General features: G+C 36.2%; 1 protein-coding gene across 1 annotated transcript in view; it reads right to left on the bottom strand.

The window, feature by feature from the left end:
- LOC129953721 (endothelin-converting enzyme 2) overlaps nucleotides 1-15,004 on the bottom strand; it is a 118,101-nt gene extending 103,097 nt beyond the window's left edge. Inside the window, exon 1 of the mRNA XM_056067110.1 lies at nucleotides 13,854-15,004. Within this exon, the coding sequence (XP_055923085.1) occupies nucleotides 13,854-14,117 (264 nt within the window). The 5' untranslated portion in view covers nucleotides 14,118-15,004. The remainder of the gene's footprint in view (nucleotides 1-13,853) is intronic.
- Nucleotides 15,005-22,970: the final 7,966 nt, after the last annotated feature.

Below are 22,970 nucleotides of genomic sequence, written 5' to 3'. Positions count from 1 at the left end.
TTTCTATATTTCTAAATCTCCTACATGGTTTGAATCTTGCTTAAAAAACTTAAAAAATAAAAGAAACAAGGCCTCCATTAAATATAAAAAAACAAAAGCTGATAATGACTTGGTAATAACAACGAGCTTAGAAATATATTTATTGACTATTCAGATATTCTCTATAGTGACTTTATTTTAAATACTTAAACTTACTATGTTAATAGTAAGAGAAATACTGACGGATATCTAAACTGCATGTTCTTCAACAACGAACTTAGCCATGACTCTGAAAAAATTTCAAATATGTTTGCAAAGATGCTTTCGAAGTACCGAACTCCTGTCAAACGCCTGAGTCATTGGCCATTGGCCCTCTCACAAAATTTCCCTCATTTGAATTCAATTAGTCTTTGGATCTCTGAAGATGAAATCGTTCGCAAAGCTTCAGAACTTGTCGTTTGTTATAGCCTTGGTCCAGATGGTGAACCATCTTATATTTTATAAAAATGCGCATCCTATTTATCGTAGTACCCGTGGCATGATGGTTAGTGCGTTGGACTGTCATGCAAGGGGTCTTGGGTTCAATCCCTGCCTGTGCCACCTTAATTAAAAAAAAAAAAAAAAAAAAACGCGGGTACTGCCTCTTGCGAGGAATTGGCAAATCCTTCAAGAGTAATTCTTGTCATGAAAAAGTGCTTTCTCAAACTAGCCGTTCGGATTCGGCCTTAAATTGTAGGTCCCTTCCTTCCCTTGGGTTTGGCAACACTGCTGTTAAAGTGAAAAGTTCAAGTTTCTCATCGCTCGTTACAATTTTCAATATTTAATATTTTTTACATTTAAATAAATACTAAAAGTATACTATCTTTAAGATCACTTTCAATTACACGGATACAAATTAAAATTTCAAGGTAACAATAGTGATTAAGCTGAAAAATAGGTTGTTAATCTGAAACAAGTGTCACATGACTGACAATAAAAGAAAAATTCACGAAACTTCACCAGAAGAATTACGAATTCCTGAATCAAATATCAACAGATTAAACAAAGTATTCAAATATAACCGAAAAATGGCTATGACTCAATCAGATTTTAATCAAATCAGGTGTATCATTGATAGTTCTCTACAAACGGCCATAACCAATCTGGCAACGAAAGATGACATAGGTAAGATAAACTTAGAAATCGATCATCTACGACAAGAAAACCGAGAGTTATCCAATCAAATACAAATGTTTGAAAAACGCTGCTGTGCTTTAGAAGAAGAGCTCGAATTACAAAGTCGTGAAATTCGTGGAAAAAATTTAATATTTTCGATGCCCATTAGCACCAATAATCCACAAGAAAAAATTGATGACATAACCCAACTTTTGCTGGATAACGAAGCAGCCCGAATGCCAAGAGCTGTTAAACTCAGTGAAAACAATAACACAATCAAACTTAAACTTAACACCGGTTCGAATGGAATTGCAATGAAAATGTTAAAAAATACACAAAAACTGAAAGGCACGGGTGTCTATATACAACATGATCGGAGTAAGCAATCACAACTTAAAAATCGCATTTTACTTGGCTATAGAAAAGCAATCAAAAAATGTAACCCAGCAGAAAAAATATTAATTAAAAACAATTCTCTTATAATTAATGATAAAAAATTTTATTTAAAAAAAAACAATATCTTAAAATATCTAAACAAAAACGGAGAAGCAGAACTACAAAATATGTTCAACTCTATAAACTTAACAGCTGTCACATCTGTCAGAGAAAATATGCTGTCAAACAACAATCATCAAGAAATAAATGTAATAGAACAGCAAATATCAACAGGGATGGTACATGAACATCAACATCAAAATTGTAATAGATTTGATAGAAACTGAAATTTAGAAGCCGTCAGTCAAAATAATGTTAAAATTTGTCTTAAAATAATTTCATACAATATATCAGGGTTAAATAATAAACTTTTATTTGTAAACTTCTTTAATTACATTAAAAATTTTGAAATATTTTTATTATTTGAAACACATGTAACAAAAGAGAACTTTATTAAATTTGAAAAATATTTTAGTGGTTATAAGCTTATGTGGTTAGAAGCAACTAAATCGTCAGATAAAGGGCGAGCAAGTGGAGGCACTCTATATGGGATACGATCTTCGTTACTAAATACATTCATTTTTGACGAATGTGAAGGAACAACAATTGTAAAATGTGTGAAGGAGAAGAATATGTGTATCGTACCATGTTACATAAATTGCAATCACTGGAAAAATGATTTCGAAAAACTTTACAATACAATCCAAAGTCTAGATAGCAGCAGTATGAGTATACTCCTCATTGGAGACTGTAATGCAAGAACTGGAAAAAATCAAATAAAAATAGCAAAAAATATATCAAATCCTTCGATATCTACCAACGAAAGAAATTCAGCTGACAGTGTATGCAATAAAAACGGAGTGGAATTGCTCCAGTTGCTCCAAATTCATGGTTTAACAATTCTAAATGGATGTACAATAGGAGATAAAGATGGCCACCTCACCTTCATCGGCGCACAGGGTAAATCTGTGATTGACCTTTGCGCTGTAAATGATAAATGGATTGATCGTGTCAACAGATTTGAAGTTGAGTGTAAGACTTTCTCAGACCACATGCCCATAGTTGTGGAATTTTTAAACCAAGCACCTTCTACTGAAACAAATCTTAAACTTCTTCCTCGTCTTTGTTGGAAATATGAACAGAAAACTTCGTTTCAGCGAAATTTAGAAAATTTTTTACTAACTAATGCCTTGCGAACGGAATCCACGGAAGATCTTTCAAATCAACTTACTGAATGTATTCGAAATTCTTATCCAAGCAAAACTATAAACCCGAAGTTATCATTTAAACAGGAATGGTTTGACAAAGAGTGCTGGAAAGCTAGAATAAAGTCGTTCTCCATTTTACGCACAATCCGTTCATCAAACAACCAACACCTTAGGACTTGGTATATCGAAGCCAACACAAATTACAAAAACTTATGTCGTCAAAAGAAAACTGACTTTGAAAACCAACAAGCTCTTCTTTTAGGACAAACTCGAAACGCCAAGGAATTCTGGAAGATTGCGAGGGAAATCAACGGAATGAATTATAAAATCGGTACAGGTGTATCGGCTGAATTACTTGCAAACCACTTTAAACTTCTCCTCTCAAATAATTCTAATCTGACAATCTCATACGCAGAACCTTTATGCATTGACGAATCACTAGACTCCGACATCTCTATTGAAGAAATACAATCTGTGTTGATGAAAGCGAAAAATGGAAAGGCGCCAGGTGAGGATGGTATTCCTTATGAGTTTTTTAAAAATGCAACACCTCAATATTATGACAACTTAAGGACCCTGTTCAACAAAATTTTATCAACGGCAAGCATCCCCTCTTCGTTCAGGAAATCTGTGATCTTCCCGATCCACAAAAAAGGACCTTTAGACGTTGTAGAAAATTATAGAGGAATCTCTTTCATGAATGTTATGTCAAAAATTTTCTGTGGTGTCTTAGTTGAAAGATTAGAGAGATGGGTTGAAAGGAAAAACATTCTGTCTGAACTACAAGCGGGATTTAGAAAGAATTACTCCACTATTGACCAAATATATGTTCTTACGTCTATTGTTAAAGCGTTCCAAGCCAGGAACAAAAAAGTATACTCTTTCTTTGTTGATTTCAAAGCTGCCTTTGATCTTATTAACAGGGACGCTCTTTTTTACAAAATGTCGCAACTTGGTATATCGTCAAAATTCATTAAAGTGATTAGAGAAATGTACACGGATACTAATGCAGCAGTTTGGGATGGTACAACGTACTCGGAGTGGTTCGGAACTAATTCTGGTGTGAAACAAGGCTGTCTCCTCAGTGCATTATTGTTCTCACTCTTTTTAAACGACGTAGTAGATGATCTACCTGGTGGAGTCAGAATTGCTGGTACTTTAGTCAATGTGTTACTCTACGCAGACGACCTTGTCATACTAGCTGAATCACCTGAGCAGATGCAATTGATGATAAATCGCTTGTCAAACTACTGCAAGAGATGGGATCTATCTATAAATACAGAAAAATCGAAAATGATGGTCTTCGAGCGACATTCAAGAAATCATAATGACAGACAGTGGTATTACGATGGACAAGCTGTAGAAACCGTGAGAGAAATTAAATACCTAGGTGTGAGACTTAGTTCAACTTTTAGTTTCAAGAACCACCTAGCCGAGAAAAGCAATAGCTCACAAAGCTTAATCAACCTAACCTGGAAAAATGTTTTTTCAAACAAAAGAATCACTTTATCCTCAAAACATAAGATATTTAATTCAGTTGTCAAATCAACCCTTTGCTACGCTTCTCAAGTCTGGGGTGCAGATGAGTACGAGGAAATAGAATTATTCCAAAGAAATTTTCTGAAGAAACTATTTAACCTGCCACAAAATACACCAAATTATTGTATTTACTTGGAAACTGGCCTTCCAAAACTCCTAACCAACACTCTGAAATCTCAAGCTGACTTCATAATTAAGCTATGTAGTCATTATGAAGAATATCGACTTTCGAAGAAACTGTTTTTGTATGAGTTAAGGAACAAAGACTGGTGGTATAAAAAATGGCAGACTATTGGTAACGCTTGTGGTGAAAACTTAATAATTGACACTAACAACTTAAGCAATTTGAAAGAAAATCTCTACAACATTATTCAGAAGAATGAAGACGCATCTCGTGATATGTTCATCCTTAAGGCGCGAGAGTCTGATAACAGAGTCTTATACAGCCAATTGGATTACAATCTAAAACAAAGGAACTACTTCCATGATTCGTTAAGGTATGATGAGATATCTATAATCTTCAAAGCAAGGTGCGAGGTCCTTCACCTCAATGGGAACCCCTATAATGGAAGCTTTAACCAATTCTGTTCGCTGTGCAACCTTAAAGCAAAAGAAGACTGCTTTCATATTATTAGTATATGCCCTATATTCAGACCACAAAGAATTATGCATTTTGGTAAACCCACTTTAACATTACAAGAATCTGTACAACTTTTAAACGAATGTGAATGGAAAACTCTTAGCAATTTCTTGAAAACAGTTTACAAATACAGAAAATTGTTAATATCTGAATACATTTAAATACCTGCCATTTTGAATTTATTGAAAATTTATTTTATTTATAGTCATTAATTAAATTTAAAATATAAATTTGCCAATCAGGCTGACGGCTAAGCCATAGCTTTAAGATTCAAATTTTGTAACAAACTATTGTATTTAACTGTTAATAAATGAATAACTTACTTACTTACTTACTTTACTTACTTACTTGTAGGTCCCTTCCATTCCTGACAACAGTACTCGCACACAGGAATGGTTGAGAGTTGTAAGTCGCTAGGCCCTGGTTCACAACGGACTGTTGTGCCACCCCATTTGATTTTTTTTGCATCCTATTTATCCTATCCTTTTCATATTCTTTTTAATGAATCGCTCAAATCTTCAATTTTTACTGAACTTTGGAAAACATCGTTCATAACACCGATACATAAAAAGGGTAGTAGAAATGAAATACGAAATTATCGTCCCATTGGAAAACTGTCCGTCATCCCTTAGTTATTTGAGTTCATTATTTGTAAAGTCATATCGTTTAAATGTAAGTCTATAATTTGTGACAGTCAACATAGTTTTTCTCAAAATAAGTCAACAGTTACTAACTTCTTTCATTTCAGTTCTTTTTGTTTAGATTCGTTTGAAAAACGGAAACAAGTTGACTGTGTCTTCAAAGACTTCAGTAAGCCCTTTGATAAATTTTGTCATAAAACATTAAATTACTAACTTTACATAAGGTGGAGCTACAGTCCGGGGCGGACCTGGGCCTCAACCAACAAGCGTCTCCAGCCAGCTCGGTCCCTAGCTAGCTGTCTCCAGTTTCGCACGCCAAGTTGGTTGAGGTCCTCTCCTACCTGGGTGCGCCACCTGAGTCGCGGTCTTCCTCTACTGCGCCGGCGTCCCTCGGGATTAGAATCGAAGACCTTCCGGGCTAGAGCGTTTGTGTCCATCCACTCTACATGACCTAGCCATCTAAGCCGTTGGACTTTAATTCTGCTAACTAGGTCAGTGTCGCTGTACAGCCCGTACAGTTCGTCGTTATATCCAAGACCAAAAATCACCCGAAGAATTTTTCTCTCGAGGCATCCTAAGACGCTCTCATCTTTCTTTGACAGGGTCCAGGCCTCAGCGCCATAAATGAGAAACGGGATTATGAGTGTCTTATAGATGGTGATTTTAGATGCTCGAGAGGACTTTATTTCTCAATTGCCTTCTAAATCCAAAGAAGCAGTGATTTGCAAGAGTTATTCTTCGTTTGATTTTAGCGATGGTGTCGTTGTCTGTATTAATAGCGGTGCCTAGGTAGACAAAGTCCTTAACTACCTCAAAGTTATAGCTGTCCATGTTGACGTTTTGTCCAAGACGTCGTAGCTCAGTGTCCTTTTTTGATGACAGAATTTACTTGGCCTTGCCCTCATTGACCACTAAACCCATCTTCTTCGCTTTCGTCGCAATGCTCAAAAACGCTCCACTGACAACACGCTTTGATCTTCCAACTATGTCAATATAATCTGCGTATCCGAGTAATAGGATGGACCTTTGGAAGATTGTGCCTCTAGTATTAACGGTTGAGTTTTGCACAATTCTTTCCAGAACGATGTTGAAGAAATCGCATGACAGTGCATCGCCTTGTCTAAAACCTTTTTAGACATCAATTGCATCGGTGAGATCTTTTCCGACCTTGATAGAGCAGCGTGCATTCTCCATCGCCATTCTGCACAAACGGATAAGTTTGACAGGGATGTTAATACTAGACATTGATCTGTATAGCTTTTCCCTATAGATGCTGTCATACGCGGCTTTAAAATCGATAAAGAGATGGTGGGTATCGATTTGAAGCTCCTGGGTTTTTTCCAAGATCTGCCGTAGTGTGAATATTTGGTCGAAAGTGGACTTTAATGGTCTGAAGCCACACTGATAAGGACCAATCAGGTTGGTGACGAATGGCTTCAGACGTTCACATAATACGGCAGAGAGGATCTTATATGCAATGTTAAGGAGACTGATGCGTTTGTAGTTGGCGCAGTTTAGAGGGTCACCTTTCTTATTTATCGGGCACACTATGCTGAGATTCGACTCATCGGGCATGCTTTCTTCCGACCATATTTTGCAGATGAGTTGGTGCATGCTCCGTACCAAGTCATCGCCTGCTGCTTTGAATAGTTCGGCAGCGATGCCGTCAGCTCCAGCAGCTTTGTTTGACTTAAGTTTAGATATAGCTATCTTCACTTCGCAAAGGTCGGGTAGCGGAATTGTTGATCAGCGTCGCCGAGGTTGAGTGGGTCTATCGCCCTTACAGCGGAATTCGGTTCGTCATCGCTGTTATATAATTTGGACAAGTGACCTTTCCATATTCTCAGCATCGACTGTGCAGCGCCGTTTTGTATGCCTCTTGTTTCGTTGCGTGCGCTTGCCGGCATTCGTCGTCAAAATAGGGGTTTCGCTGTGCTGGCCGTGTGAAACCTAGCACTTCAGAGGCGGCATCTCTGATGGCTGCAAGGCAATGTTGCCACTGATTTTCAATACTTAATGCAGGAAGCAAAGGACTCCTTAAGAGATTATTAGAGACTCGATCGGAAAATGACATGGCAGTCTCTTGCGATTGTAGCCGTCTAACGTCGAATCTTCTCACAGTACTTCGTTGTTTTGGCTTGGATCGGGATATCCGTAGCCGTACCTTGGCTACAACGAGGTAGTGGTCCGAGTCAATGTTGGCTTCTCGGAATGTTCGGATATCCTGGATACTGGAGAAGTGTCGTGCGTTGATCGCAATGTGGTCAATCTGGTTGACGGTTGATTGATCAGGAGATTTCCATGTCCCCTTGTGGATATTGAGATGTGTGAACTGCATACTAGCTACCAGAACGTTTCGCCCCACAGCAAAATCGACCAGCCTGAATCCGTTGTCGGAGGTGGTGTCGTGCAGGCTGTATCTCCCGATTATGCCACCAAAGATGTCTTCTCTTCCTAGCTTGGCATTAAAATCTCCTAAGTCAATTTTAATGTCATAGCCAGGGCACTGCTCATATGTCTTGTCCAAGAGCTCGAAGAATATGTCTTTGGCGACATTAACTTCCAAACTTAAATCCCAAGGCTTCAACGATAAACTTGTTAGTTGGGTTTCGCCGTGCTTAGTATATAATAGGTCATACAGCATAGTTTTTAAGAATAAGCGTTCATCATATTTTTATACCAACTCTGGCGTACCACAAGGTAGCCACTTAGGACCTTTACTGTTTATTTTGTACGTTAACGATTAACCTTCTATTATAAAATACTCATCTGTTTTAATTTACGCTGATGACATACAAATTTTCAAACGTATTGACTCACTTGACGACTGTTTTCTCCTAAAAGATGATCGAAATAGTTTTTACCAATGGTGTTTTATAAATAAGCTTTTACTAAACAAAGACAAATGTAAATCAATGTGTTTTTTTTTTTATAATAAACACAAGGGGATATTACTACCCTTATTATGCAGATGCACAGTGTGAGCACTAGGAAGAGGAGAGAGGGTTTAAAAGGAGATGTCGGTGCACATTTGTTTTGAATTCCTGAATATTGCAATGACTAGGAAAGACAGAGTGTGGTAAGGCATTCCACATTCGCGTAGTACGGCTAAAGAACGAATCTCTGTATTTGACAGTACGACCGAAGTTGGGCTCGAGGGTATACTGATGAGCATTCCTAGAAGCGCGAGTATTACGGTTGAACTGTTTAAGGGGAGGAATGCAACTGGCTATTTCACTAGAGCATAAGCCGTTAAAATAACGGTAAAAAAGGGTCAGACAAGAGAACTTACGACGATGTTCAAGCAAAGTAAATGAACTTATGATGATATTATCACCTATCAATTTAAATGCTCTACGTTCAATACTATCCAAGAGGCTTAAGTAAGTTGCAGGAGCACCAGCCCAGAGATGGGAGTTATACTCAAGCTTTGGACGTAAGTAAGTCTTGTAGATAACAGCCAGATCAGAAGGGGTGAAATATTTCTTGCATCGCCTAAGAAAACCCAAACACCTTGCGGCATTTTTGGTGACATCGCGTATGTGATCATTCCATAAGAGGTGGTTGGTGACACACATACCGAGAATATCGAGGTGTTCAGTCTCATTGATACAAGTGCCATCCATGGATAACGGCAATGGGGGTATATCTCGCTTTAACGATACAAGACAGCATTGGGTTTTCGAAGCATTAAATTCCACGCGGTTTTTTAATCCCCATTGAACAATGCTATTTTGATCGGAATTTAATGAGCTTATCATATTTTGTCGTTGCAGTTCCACATCCGAAGAAGAGGGATGTGAGTCTGAAAACGAATATGAAAAGCTAAGAGTACTATCGTCAGCGAAACAATGTATTGGATTAGATGTTGCAGACAGAAGATCATTAATAAAAATGAGAAAGAGTGTTGGAGATAAAACAGAGCCCTGGGGCACACCACCATTTATTTTATGTTTTCAGACATGAATCCATCCAATACTACTTGTATTGAACGATCCGAAAAGTAATTACTAATCCAATGAAGCAGGGATTCATGAAAACCGAATGCACGCATTTTCGATAAGAGAGCCTGATGCCAAACCCTATCAAATGCTTTTGAAATATCAAGTGCAATAATCTTACTTTCTCCAAAACGATGTAAAGATTTGCTCCACTGTTCGGTGAGATGAACCATGAGATCACCAGTGGACCTATTGCTACGAAAGCCGTATTGCCGGTCATTAAGAAGCTTTCGATCTTCAAGATATTTCTTGAGCTGATAATTAATCAGCGTTTCCATGACCTTGGAAAGAAGGGACGTAAGTGCAATCGGTCGGTAGTTAGAGGGTGAGGAAGATTCGCCTTTTTTGGGAATAGGCTGGACAAATGCCGTTTTCCATCCGCTCGGAACGAGACCTGAGGAGTAGGACAGATGAAAAAGCTTACGCAGTGGTTTTGCCAGCGTTGAAGAACACCTCTTCAGAACAATAGCGGGGATACCATCCGGACCAGCGGATTTATGTGTGTTTAGATCTCTTAGGACTCTTGCTACAGTACGAGTGCGAAAACAGATTGGTCCCATAGAATCACTAACTAGCTCAAGTACAGGCGGAATCATAACACTCACTGGCAGCGTAGAATTGGCGGCGAACTGCCTAGCAAAGAGATTAGCTTTCTCTAAAGAGCTAACAAAAGGAGTGTCATTTACAACGAGCGTAGGAACCGAAGAAGAGGAAGAATTCCTCATGTTTTTTACAAATGACCAAAAATTTTTACTGCCTTTGGGACATTGCAGTATTTTTTGCCGTAATTTTTGGTCATTTAAAAATTTGGTCCATTGAATATGGGCGTTGCCTTTCTGGCTTGTTTGAACTTTTTCCGGCTTTCCTTAGAACGATTGGCCTTATAGCAAAGGAAACTTACCTCTGTGGCTCCAATAACCCCTTTAAAGCTCGCATCAAACCATGCGTTTTCCTTGGGTCTGATACTTTTAACCCTGTTTGGTATAAAAGTTCTCATTCCCAGGAGAATTAAACTTGTGATCATATCAGCGCTGGCGTCAACGTCACTATTGAGGAAGCATAGTGACCAGTTAAAGATCCTGAAGTAATTATTGAGACCGTCCCAGTTGGCTTTCTCGTATTGCCAAACGGTTTTCATAGGAGCTCTTTCTTTAACTGAACAGTTTTGACACGAGAAATTTGCTGATACACGCAAACACAATGTTTTGACTTTCAATTATGAATCAGACTCTTCTTATTTGACTAAACTATCTACTTTTTCTGACCTAGGGATTATTCTTGACTCAAAATCAACTTTTACAAATCACTATGACTATATTATTAAAAAAGCAAATAAGACACTCGCAACCCCTATATTTTTAAACTTCTTTGTATATCATTTGTAAAACTAATATTGAAATATGGCTGCATAATATGGGCTCCCTTTATTCAGTCCATGTAAACAGAATAGAAGGAGTGCAAAGATGATTCATGCTCTTCTGCCTCCGTTTCTTCCCATGGTCCAATAGGCTCGAACTTCCAACGTACAATCATAGGCTCACGCTCATAAATCTTCCATCGCTTTCTAAACACAGAGAGAACATTCAGTCGTGCTTTATTATAAAATTAATCAATGGGCCAGACATATCACCATCAATTTTGGAACAATTAAACTTTATTTATAGCCGTTAAAGTATTAGAAGACAAGCTCCTTTACGTCCTACATCAAGCAGATCGAACAATGGTAAAAGCAGTCAACTCAAGCAAATTGATTTCAGTTTACAACAAGTATTACTTTTTGGTATATTCCGTCAGGGATGATTTTAAAGGTAAAACATTTAAAGTACATTTTGTTCAACACTTCAGTTCAGCTTTTTTTTGCAAATTGCTTAAAGCATTGTAAATCTATAAATCTAAGAATGTAATATTAATCTTAATTTCCAACGTTAGTGTCTTTAACGAATTCAAATAAATAAATAGACACTAACCTGGTCAAAAGAATAAAAGACCCACGACTTAGATGGCTGGGTCATGTAAAGTGAATGGACGGCCGCCGCAATAGAGGAAGACCGGAACTCAAAACTCAAGCCCACGCAGATGGGAGAGAACTTCAACCAACTTGGAGTGTGAAATTAGACACGACGCTGAAGACGTGTGTTGGTTGAGTCCAAGGTCCATCCCGGACTGAAGCGCATCCTTACGTAAGTAAGTAAGAGGGATCAACAAACAGATTCCTCTAATCCTAATAATGAGGCTAACCCCTTGATAATAACTATAGTGCTTTTTGGTTCTCGTGTAAGTAGTTATTCTTTCAATTTTATTTACCTAAATTAACTTTAATTTGTTTTTTTTTTCACTTTACTTCAAAACGATAGAAAAATTTAATTTTGCATTCATTTTGGAACACCCTTATGGCTTGACTACGAAACAAAATACCTTTCCCATATTTTTCTTAATAACACAGTTATGGATCTCATTTATGCAGCACGACTTCAAAATTAATTTAGATAATCTTTATTCTTTCAAATTATGCTCAAAATGAAATGTTTGAATTGTTAAAAATTATTAATTTTATTGCTTTAATTTTGAAGGCTTCAACACCTTTAAATGTAACGTAAATATTAATTGATTAATAATGAAGAAGCCGCCATTAAAATACTCCCGTCATCGTGTAACATGTGACTGAGGAAAAATTTCACCAAATTTCAGATTAAAATCCCCAAGAAGTGAGATGGTTTATATTCCATTTTATTCCTTAAAACAAGAGGCTGGGCTTACACTGATAACTAAAGTTATTTCTAAAAGTCTTACAAAATACTCATACAAAAATTGTATGCAAGATAAATAGTTTGAATTTAATATCTTTTTTTAATTCTGAGGCAAAAGCCATTTTTATCAGTTTTTAGTTGTTTTTGAAATTGTTTTTGAATAAGTTTTTGTCGAAAGTTCTTTCTTAATTTTTGAATGTTATTGTCTGAAAATAAACTATATTCAAAATCGATATCTTTGCCGGTTTTTAAGATAAAGCAGACGAAAAAAGGTACCCGAACATTCGTACGTACACACGCATCTCTCTAAAAGCCTTTGATTTAGATTCTAATGACCTTGAAACGTGGGGATACATACTCGTATGTCAAAATAATCAATTTTAAAAACGGGACCGACTTAAATTACTTTCTATGGAAACTTCACTGAATTCAAAACTCTTTTTCAGAGAATTATTGTGAAATTCACCTTTACGCCTACAGCAGCCTTTCACATCTTTTGTACCTTCATTTTGCCTTCGCTTGGCATCTTGATTTCAATGCCACCACCACTCACGAGGACAGGCAGAAGTGGCTTCTAGCAACCCTCCTAAACGAACCCCCGTCGCTCGTCGTCGTCTTCGTTACCGTCACTAAACTTAACTTCAAGAGGCACAAACCAACGAAAAGAGAAAGAAAATCCTAGAGACATGCCGGCGCACAATATTGCGTGGCATTCAACGAAGACGAACGACACGGAAGGCAGCAGAAGCACCAAAAGCAGAGACAGCTAGGGCAAGGAAGGCTAAGGTGAAAACAAAAACAACCTATAGAACCTCCAAACAGTAGACGTTCGTTGATACGAGTGTACCTACATGTATGGAATAAAATCAACGATCGATACTTTAGGGTGAATGTTACATAACAGTTTGTGGCGACAAGCATCGCAGGGGTCGGGCGGCCGTTCATAGGGACGGGGCAAGAAATACATAATGGGGCACATTTGTAACGTCGTCGTTTGTAGGAAGCGTGAATGCGCGCGAGAATTGAATTCCTTGTTGGCTGCTAATTGGATCGGCTGAACGTTATATTAACGACATCTTGAAGACGTCCGCATAACGTCGTCGGTCGGCCGTCACCCCTTCCACCTCGTCCTCCCCAAAGATGCTACATTCCAATAAATTTGACAAAAGTCAATAGAGCACCACCAACTCACGTCCCTCTATCAACCCCCTGCCCTTAATAAACCAGACTGTGTTCGAATTGTGAAGTCATTTCTCATTCGATTTGTTTGACTTTAATCGGGACCATCTGGCGTATACTTGATGTTTATTTTGTGTTTATTTTTTAAAATTTTGTTTCTCTTATTGTCCGGTAGATTTGTGTATGTGTGAGGAGGTGGTGGATAGTTTTGATGTTTACACGTCTTGTCGTCGCGTCTATTTATAAATTCTGGTTTCTTTCAATTTTCCACACTCGACTTGTACTCGTACAGCGGGTGTTTTGTAAAGGGTGCTTTAGAGGTTACTCACCTTGCGATATCGCGCGTGAGCTCCATCGGCGTTGCCACTTTCGATTACTTCGATTTCGTCGGTCTTTGATGTTTGTCCTGCAGCACCAACACTGCTCTTGAATGACATTTGCTTCTGCAGCAGTGCTGTGTTGCAACCCCCAGTGGGATTGGGCACCCCACCACTGCTGGTGCCTCCCGATATACCGCCCGATATACTGCGGCCATTTGTAGCCGCAGCTATGCCACCCCCAATCAAGCTCCTCGATGTTATGTCCACCGTCATGTTGCGCTCCAAATAACTACGAACTCACAAACATTGAGAGAATTATATTGAAAGAACGGAAAGAACGAAAAATAAAACACTTATTTCCGGGACTCGTTTCTTAGCACAATGATTTATTCACAGAATAAAGCGCACTTGTGTGGTAAGGACATTCAGCCCCAAAGGACGAGCATGATTTTTCTTTTATTTTCTTATATTCTTCACTCAATCTTCTCGCAAATCAATTGGAACTTCAACTAGCAAGGATTTTCTTTTTCAATCACTTGGAACTTTTTAACACTTTATCACACATCGATAAAAAAAAAAAAAAAAAATAAAAACCTTTCGAAGAGATTTGATTTGGAAAAGTCTTCAACTCTTTCAACAATTGCACAGGAAGTTGTATATGTATTTATATGTACAGATAGACAAAGACAAAAGGGAAAACTAAATATTTATGTGGTATACAAAATAGCAAAAACAACGTTCTGGTCGACCGCAACTTTTGGCTTTTTGTAAAAATTGTGTGAAAATTGTTAGGAAACTAAGAACTTTCAAGCTGACCCTTGGGTTCTTATAGGTGCGAGAGTCAGAGTATATGCGAAGAAGACGACGAATATGACATTTGTGGAAGTCTACATGTGAATGGTGGATTTTTATGGTTATGGTGGAGGATACTAAATCGCAAACTCACCAGTTCCAGCTGATTTTTGAGTTTGATGTTCTTTGAAGGCAGATTTCAATTATTCAGTGTAATAAAATGATACGAGAATAGGGATGCGATTGAGGTGTATATTTGCAGCTTTAAGCTTTAATCATTGACTTTTGGAGACTTTTCTTTCATATAGTTGATTCTTAAACCGGAAATTTATTTTTATTTTCCAAACAAAATGGAAAGCAGAATGTTTTTTTACATTTGTATATTTATTTATTTATTGGTAACTATTTCTTATTATTTCTTTCGAAGTAAAATAAAATATAGTTTAAATAATTGTAACATTTAGAATTAGTAAAGTATTTAATGGTCAACAAATCAATAAGAAAAGAAAAATCAATTATGATAAAAATGCAAGTTTAATATAAAAAAAATAAAAATATTTGAATATAATAATGAAACTGCAAACATAATAAAAAACTATAAACTGAAGGTTGTTTGTCACTTAAGAATCTCAAAATACAGCCGTAGACTCGTCTTGAACCAAGTGCTTTATGCCATCATCCGTATTACCAAACTAGCGAACTTCCCAAAAAAATACCATCCACTTTTCCCATAGAAATATTTATGTGTTTTGTCCAGGTAAGTGAATACTACTACTAAGTTCTTTGCTGAGTCAGCAAACTCGATGGGGATTTTGAAGAGACCTAAAAAGTGAAAATATCTTATCTAAGTCATCATTTTCTATATAACGGAGAGGACAACTATATCGCATCTGGACGTCACGCCGTCAGCATATATTTTAAACCTAGAGACAAAAGCTCAATTATTTATATTATGTGCATTGTTAATAGAAGACAGCTTAAAACTGACCCTTGGGGGACATCTCTCGTTAGTGGAAGGAATAATGAAGTTTGATTATAAGCACTCTCTACTCAATATCGTGACTATAAATACAACTAAAATTCTTTTTGACACTTCAAAAAGGGGTATAAAACATATGTTAGGATACAGGGAAGGGACTTTGTTAAATAGTTTTGAAATAAAATTCGGTTCATCTTATTACATTTCCTGAAGACGTTAGAGAAATATAATTGAAAAATTCACTTTTCACAAACATTAAACTACACTACATTTCATGGATTCATGGATGTTTAAATGGTAGACATGCGCGTTCAAGAGGACACAAGCGTCCACAGGTTTTTCTTAAAACCCACCTCTGTCTATCAACTCCTACTCTCACTTCCCCGCGGTGAACATCGGGTGCCTAGTACCTCAACTGGAGATTGGGTTCTAACCCCAGTAGAAAGTTGTTGGGGCACCAAACGAGAGAGGGGGGGGGAGAAGTGTTTCCACTAAGGCACCTCTCCTTATCCAGACGGCAGCGGATGAATTCTCGAGATGGAATGAACGGTGGCGTCTACTGTTCCAGTAAGATTGAACTACTTAGTGAACACCTTATAGGGCTTCTTCGCCATATTTGGAGCCTAGGCCTGTAAGGAGCGGTTTATCCGGCTCCTCGTCCTAGTTATGCTAAGGATCTGGCCCTCCAGGTTGGGGGTTGTGCCGTCAAGATGACTTCCTTGCCACGTAACAAATACATTTAGTTGCGAAGCATCAACAAGCCTTGGATACGGATGAATTCACTGTTGACAAACCAAATAAGGACAACGAACTTCCGATATGTACGTGGAATGTTAAGTCCGTTAACAGACCACGTGCAGCCGAACAATTAGCGGAAGCCCTAAACTGCTGCAAGGCAGATATTACCGTCATCCAAGAAGTGCGATGGGATGGACCGGGCAAACGCAAACTAAAAGACTGCGATGTATACTACGGCGACTGCTACCGAGAACAAAGACAGCGTCTATTTGGGTGTGGGTTTGTTGTTGGAACTAGACTCAGGCAAAAAGTCTTGAGTTTCAACAATGTGAGCGAGCGCATCACGACAACCCGCATCAAGGCTAAATTCGCCAACATAAGCCTAATATGCGCGCATGCCCCAACAGAGGAGAAAGATGAAGACACCAAAGACATATTCTCGAGCTCTTGGGCAAGATGTATGAGCAGTGCCCTGGCTATGACATCAAAGTTGTCTTAGGAGATTTGAATGCCAAGCTAGGAAGAGAAGACATCTTTTGTGGCATAATTGGGAGATACAGCCTGCACGACACCACCTCCGACAACGGATTAAGGCTGATCGATTTCGCTGCGGGGCGATACATTCTGGAAGGTAGTACGCAGTTCACACATCTCAATATCCACAAGGGGACATGGAAATCTCCTGATCAATCAACCGTCAACCGGATTGACCACATTGCGATCGACGCATGACACTTCTCCAGTATACAGGATGTCCGAACATTCAGAGGGGCCAACATTGACTCGGTCCACTACCTCGTTGTAGCCAAGGTACGGCTAGGGATATCCCGATCCAGCAGCCTTGCAGCCATCAGATATCCCGCCTCTGAAGTGCTAGGTTTCACACGGCCACCGCAGTGAAACTCCTGGTTTGACGACGAATGCCGGCAAGCGCACGCAGCGAAACAACAGGCATACAAAACGGTGCTGCACAAAAGGACCAGAGCTGCTCGCGAGCTCTACAAGCAGAAGAGGAGAGAGGAACACCGGCTTCTTCGATGAAAAAAAAGAGAGCATGAAAAGCGTGCGATCGAGGAGATAGAGGGATGTCACAACAGGAATGAAGTTCGTAAATTTTACCAAAGGTAAAAAAACTTCCCACGAACCGAAGCCTATAAAAACGATTAGGGAAACATCGTAGTAGAACCGCTGTCGATGTTGAGAATATTTAAAGACCACTTCTCCAAATTATATAACGGCGATGACGAACCGAATTCCGCCGTAAGGGGGATAGAAGAACTCAACGTAGATGACGCAGATCAAAAATCCCGCCTACCCGACCTAGACGAAGATAACTATATCTGAACTGAAGTTAAACAGAGCTGCTGAGCTGACGGCATCGCTGCCAAACTATTTAAAGCAGCGCGCGATGACTTGGTACGGAGCATGCACCAACTCATCTACAAAATATGGTCAGAAGAAAGCATGCCCGATTGGTGGAATCTCAGCATAGTATGCCCTATACATAAGAAAGGAGACGCTCTAAATTGCGTCAACTACAGAGGCATCAGTCTCCTTAACATTGCATATAAGATCCTCTCTGCCGTATTATGTGAACGTCTGAAGCCGTTCGTCAACAAACTGATTGGTCCTTATCAGTGTGGCTCGGACCAGGAAAGTCCACTATCGACCAAATATTCACACTACGGCAGATCTTGGAAAGAACCCAGGAACTCCAAATCGATACCCACCATCCCTTTATCGATTTTAAAGCTGCGTATGACACCATCCATAGGGAAGAGCTCTACAGAGCAAGGTCTAGTTTTGGCATCCGTGTCAAACTTATCCGTTTGTGCAGAATGACGATGGAGAATGCACGCTGCTCTATCAAGGTCGGAAAAGATCTCACCGATGCAATTGATGTCTAAAAAGGTTTTAGACAAGGCGATGCACTGTCATGCGATTTCTTCAACATCGTTCTGGAAAGAATTGTGCAAAACTCAACCGTTAACACTAGAGGCACCATCTTCCAAAGGACCATCCAATTACTCGGATAAAAGTAAAGTCCTCTCTCGAGTATCTAAAATCACCATCTTTAAGACACTCATCATCCCGGTTCTCATTTATGGCGCTGAGGCCTGGACCCTGTCAAAGAAAGATGAGAGCGTCTTAGGATGCTTCGCGAGAAAAATTCTTCGGGTGATTTTTGTAGGTAAGTATTTCATGGATTCTATTCATGGTTCAAAACGCAAATGTGGTTTATTTTATAACAAATTATCGAAAAAAAAACATTTTCGATATATCAGTTAATTTGCACATATCTGCCTGACATTAACATATTACGTATATTCATCGCAATGCTTGCGTCGGCGGATTTCTATTAAAGTTCTTTAGATGAAGGCTACCTCGAACTGAAATTCTGTTTCTGAATAAGGATGCATTCCGTAGACAACTACGAGCCGACACAGTTAACTCGGTGGCTTGATTCAAGTAACGTCTTATTTGTACAATCAGATTTTTTTTACGAACTTTCGATAGTTTCCAACTAGCAGGAAAACTCCAGTCGTTTTAATAGTATTAAAGAGGTGAGTAATTAATTTCAATGTATGGGGAAGAGTAAGATTATACACACAGTTAAACACTTTGCGGTTTCAACAGTAAACGTTAATAAAACACATATAAAATATGATATTTCTTTTTTATTATAAAGTTTGAATGTTGACATTCTGTGTGAAACACACTTCATTTAAATGACCACCTATCGAATTGTTGGAAGCATCGATTGTTTTGAGTTAATTTTCGACTACTTTTTGACACATATTGGGCGGTATCTAAGCTATAACTTGACGAATGTTGGTGATTCAGTGCTCAAGAGTTAAAGATGTATCTGCATAAACACGGTCTTCCGCATGATTTTGTTGGCCAGTTGATATCACTACAGCGAAAAATTACGCCGCCAGGAAATGTCTCTTGCAATTAAGCAGACATGTTGTTGGTGTTACTTTAAATATCTGGTCTATGCTTATAAAATAGCAATGACTAATCAATTAGAAGCCAACATTTGTCTCACTGTTGACCGGGTATTCAAAATTAGACCTACTGTCTGCCATACAATTTTTGAGGTAATAGAGCCAAAATGTTGGTCATTTAATTAAGTTTGATGTTTAATTTAAAATCAAGTTTAGGAAACATGAACTTGGAGTATGCTTATACAGTTTTGAATTGAATGAAAATATAATTGTGAAAGGCTCATTTTTGGCAAAATATTCTAAAAACTGATGTTTTAGAGGTTTTGTATTTATAAAAGGGTTTTAAGATTGTGATTCGGTAGAAGTTTTCATTACACCTTTTTTGTACCTTTCTAATTTTAAATTGTATCAAGCAACTACTAGATCATAGAAAATTAAAACAAAACTTTCATAAATTGCAGTTGAAAATCTTGCTTTATTCAATTTAATAATTAAATTTATTAGTTTCACAAAATTTGTAGTAAATTTCAATTACATTTATATCTATGTATATATAATATATAATTCAGCGTAATGACAAAAACATAACGCATTCTAGAACTCATAATATTTATACTATATTACATACTTCGTGTCGTAAATTTCTCTTAATTCAAGCATAAATGTTTTTAATAAAATTATTAATAATTACAATTTTATAATTTAAATTTTCATTGTATTTATGATGTAGCTCTTGATTGTGCATTGTTTTGTTAATTTTTTTTATTTTAATTAAGTATTTGAATTAATATTTAATTTATGTATGTACTACATAAGAAAATGTCATGTTTTGAAATAGAACCTATAATTTCATTAAAATTTGTGCACTTATAAGTTTTACTCTGTTTTTAAGCTTATTTTTGTCAAATTATAATTTTGTTTTGTTTTGTATTTAATTTTTTGTTCACGACTAATTTCAAATCCATTTAAAGCGAATCGAAATGGCAATGGTTTTATGTTTTTCTTTTTCGATTATTTAAAATATTTTGTATGTGAGTTTAAAAATATACAAGTATAAAAAATATTATGTCTTATTCTTATATATATTAAAAATATATATTCATATAAATATGTTTTGTTTTAATATTTTTTAGTAAGACGCTACAGCTTAACAAATTTAATTTATTACTAATTTGAGATTTTAAAAGATTATAAATAAGAAAAAAAGACGATTTTTAAAAATGATTTACATATAAAGAAAATCTAAGCAACATCGGTGCTTTTAAGTTTTTCTATTAGTTTATTTTGTAATTAATAATTTGTATCGATTTAATGTTAGTTATATATTTTCACTATTACTGTTTGTTTTTTAAATAAGCATTATTTTTTGAATGAAAATAGTCCGTTGCATAAGCAATTGATTTATCACATTTTTACTTAATACAAAATAAAACACTCGTAATTTTTCATAAATAGTTTGTGTGAGTTTAGGTTTTTAGATATATATTCGTTATAATTATTTTTTGGTGTGATTTTTATTATTTAACTTTAGAAAAAAATGTGTATTTATTTTATATTCTAAGAAAATAAGTTAAGTTTTTGTTTTTAATTTTTGTTAAATTTAATTCTATGAAATATTAAAACAATTAGATAAAATGACTAGATTTAAACCAGTGATGCATTGGAATTAGTTTTTAAGATTAAGTTTTTTGTTTTTTATTCATAAATATTCAATTTACATTTCTTTTGTATTTCAAATCTAGTGGAATGCATTTTTGTTTTTAATACATAATTAAGTTACAAAAAAATGCAATGCTTATGTTTCTTTTATTTTTATACTTTTTTATTCATTTCTCTTAAGGCAGGTAATGTTAGTGTTTAATTATAAATATAAGTTTATTTTATTTGTTAAAATGGTTAGGAAATTGGATTTTTCTTTAAGGAACAGGATGGGTTTGTTCTTTGGTTTTTTTATTTTAAACATTTTAGAAATAAATTGACGCTAGAAATTATAATTTTGTTACATATAAAATCAAAGTATGAAACGTAATAAAAAATGAGCTAAATTAAATAATTAATAAATATAAAGAGCTTCAAAGGACCTAAGCCAACGTATCAGCATTCAGTTTAAATTTAAATAAAACAATTAAGCGCTGGAGATATATGAATATCAGTATTACAATACTTAATAGAAGGAAATAATAATAACTAATGTAAAATTAAACAATAATTTGTTTGTGATAAGATCATGTTAAATAAATAATTATTGAATTAGATTAGAAATATAATTTATAATTAAAAAGAAAACAATTTTAAAAATGAAATAAAAAAATAAATAAACTGTGATTAAGGAAATAGAACATGAGGGTAAAAAACATAGAATTCCACAAGACGCTCCAGGATGTTTCATTATAACATAAGATAAAAAGGTATGCTTAGGTTCCACATGAACTTACGACTTGATGTTTTAATATTGAAATTGATGTATAAAATTAATGAGCATGAGCTGGTTATTGGGGAGAGATTGAAAACTATCAATGTACTTGGGAAGATATTATTAAAAACATATAAAATTAAAAAAACCAACGATTTCACTTTCTTTAAATTATTTTTTCAATTATATGTTTATTTAAATTTGGTGTCTTTTTACAAATTAGTGTTTTTGTTGTTTGTCTCATTTGATTTTAAGATAAACAAAATCCCTTCTCTTGACAGGACATACAGAACTAGTATTATCTACAGATCCAAGTGGTTACTCTTCTTCCGGACAGAACCTCAGAATTATCTATTTTCCAAAAACTCTCATTAGTTATGAGATGACTTTTGAGTCTTTATGACCCGGAATTGACCATAGTTTTGAAAAATACGGTTTATAGTTAGTTTTTGAAGCTGATTATGAATTAAACTATCTACAAAAAAATACACATTTTTAAAGCTCAAAATAAAGATTTAGCGTTTTTAAAAGCGAAGTCTAAAAAGTAACTAAGGGGCCTGATTATGGGATTCGCGGGGAATCGTTTTGCCATTTTTCAATTATTGCTTCCGCTCACGCCTTCCTCGTTTTGAATTCGACCAATTAACGAATTCGAAGGCGAATTTAAAATGTCATAATGTTGTTGGCGATTTGAAATCCGACAGGTTTTTTTTTGGCGGATTCACAGCCGAAAGTGTTTATTATTATTTACTGTTCGATTTCCTGGATTCTTTCTCAATTGTAATTATATAAAAATGTGATCTTGCTTTATTTTAATTTTCTTATAATTTATAAAAAATATAAAATTTTAAAACAATCCGCCGCTAACCTCGTAATCAGGACCAAGGATTTTTTTCGAAAATTGTAAGAAATACTGATAATATTCAAACTAATTTTTAAAGATTAAGATTATAGATTCGAAAAAGTTGAAAAAACACGAATTCATAATTTTACATAGTTTCAAAAAGTCTAATATAAGATTTTTTTGGATTTAAAAAAGTTTTTGATTACTTTTGAAGTCGAATTCTAACTTTGGTCATCAAAAACCTCACGAAAAGTTAAATTTGATAGCCAGTTACAAAGAACTTTTTAACAATGGGCACGTTCATGCGACATAAGGACTTGAAAGTAGTATCTGAACCGTGAAATTAAGGCAACTTTATTGGAAACTTGACTGGAAAGTTAGTCAATAAAAATTTCCCTAACTATCAAGTCAA

Source organism: Eupeodes corollae, chromosome 1 (assembly GCF_945859685.1).
Source record: "Eupeodes corollae chromosome 1, idEupCoro1.1, whole genome shotgun sequence".
Lineage (NCBI taxonomy): Eukaryota > Metazoa > Arthropoda > Insecta > Diptera > Syrphidae > Eupeodes > Eupeodes corollae.
The sequence above is the reverse complement of the archived record's forward strand: the minus strand, read 5'-3'. Positions and strand labels throughout refer to the sequence as shown.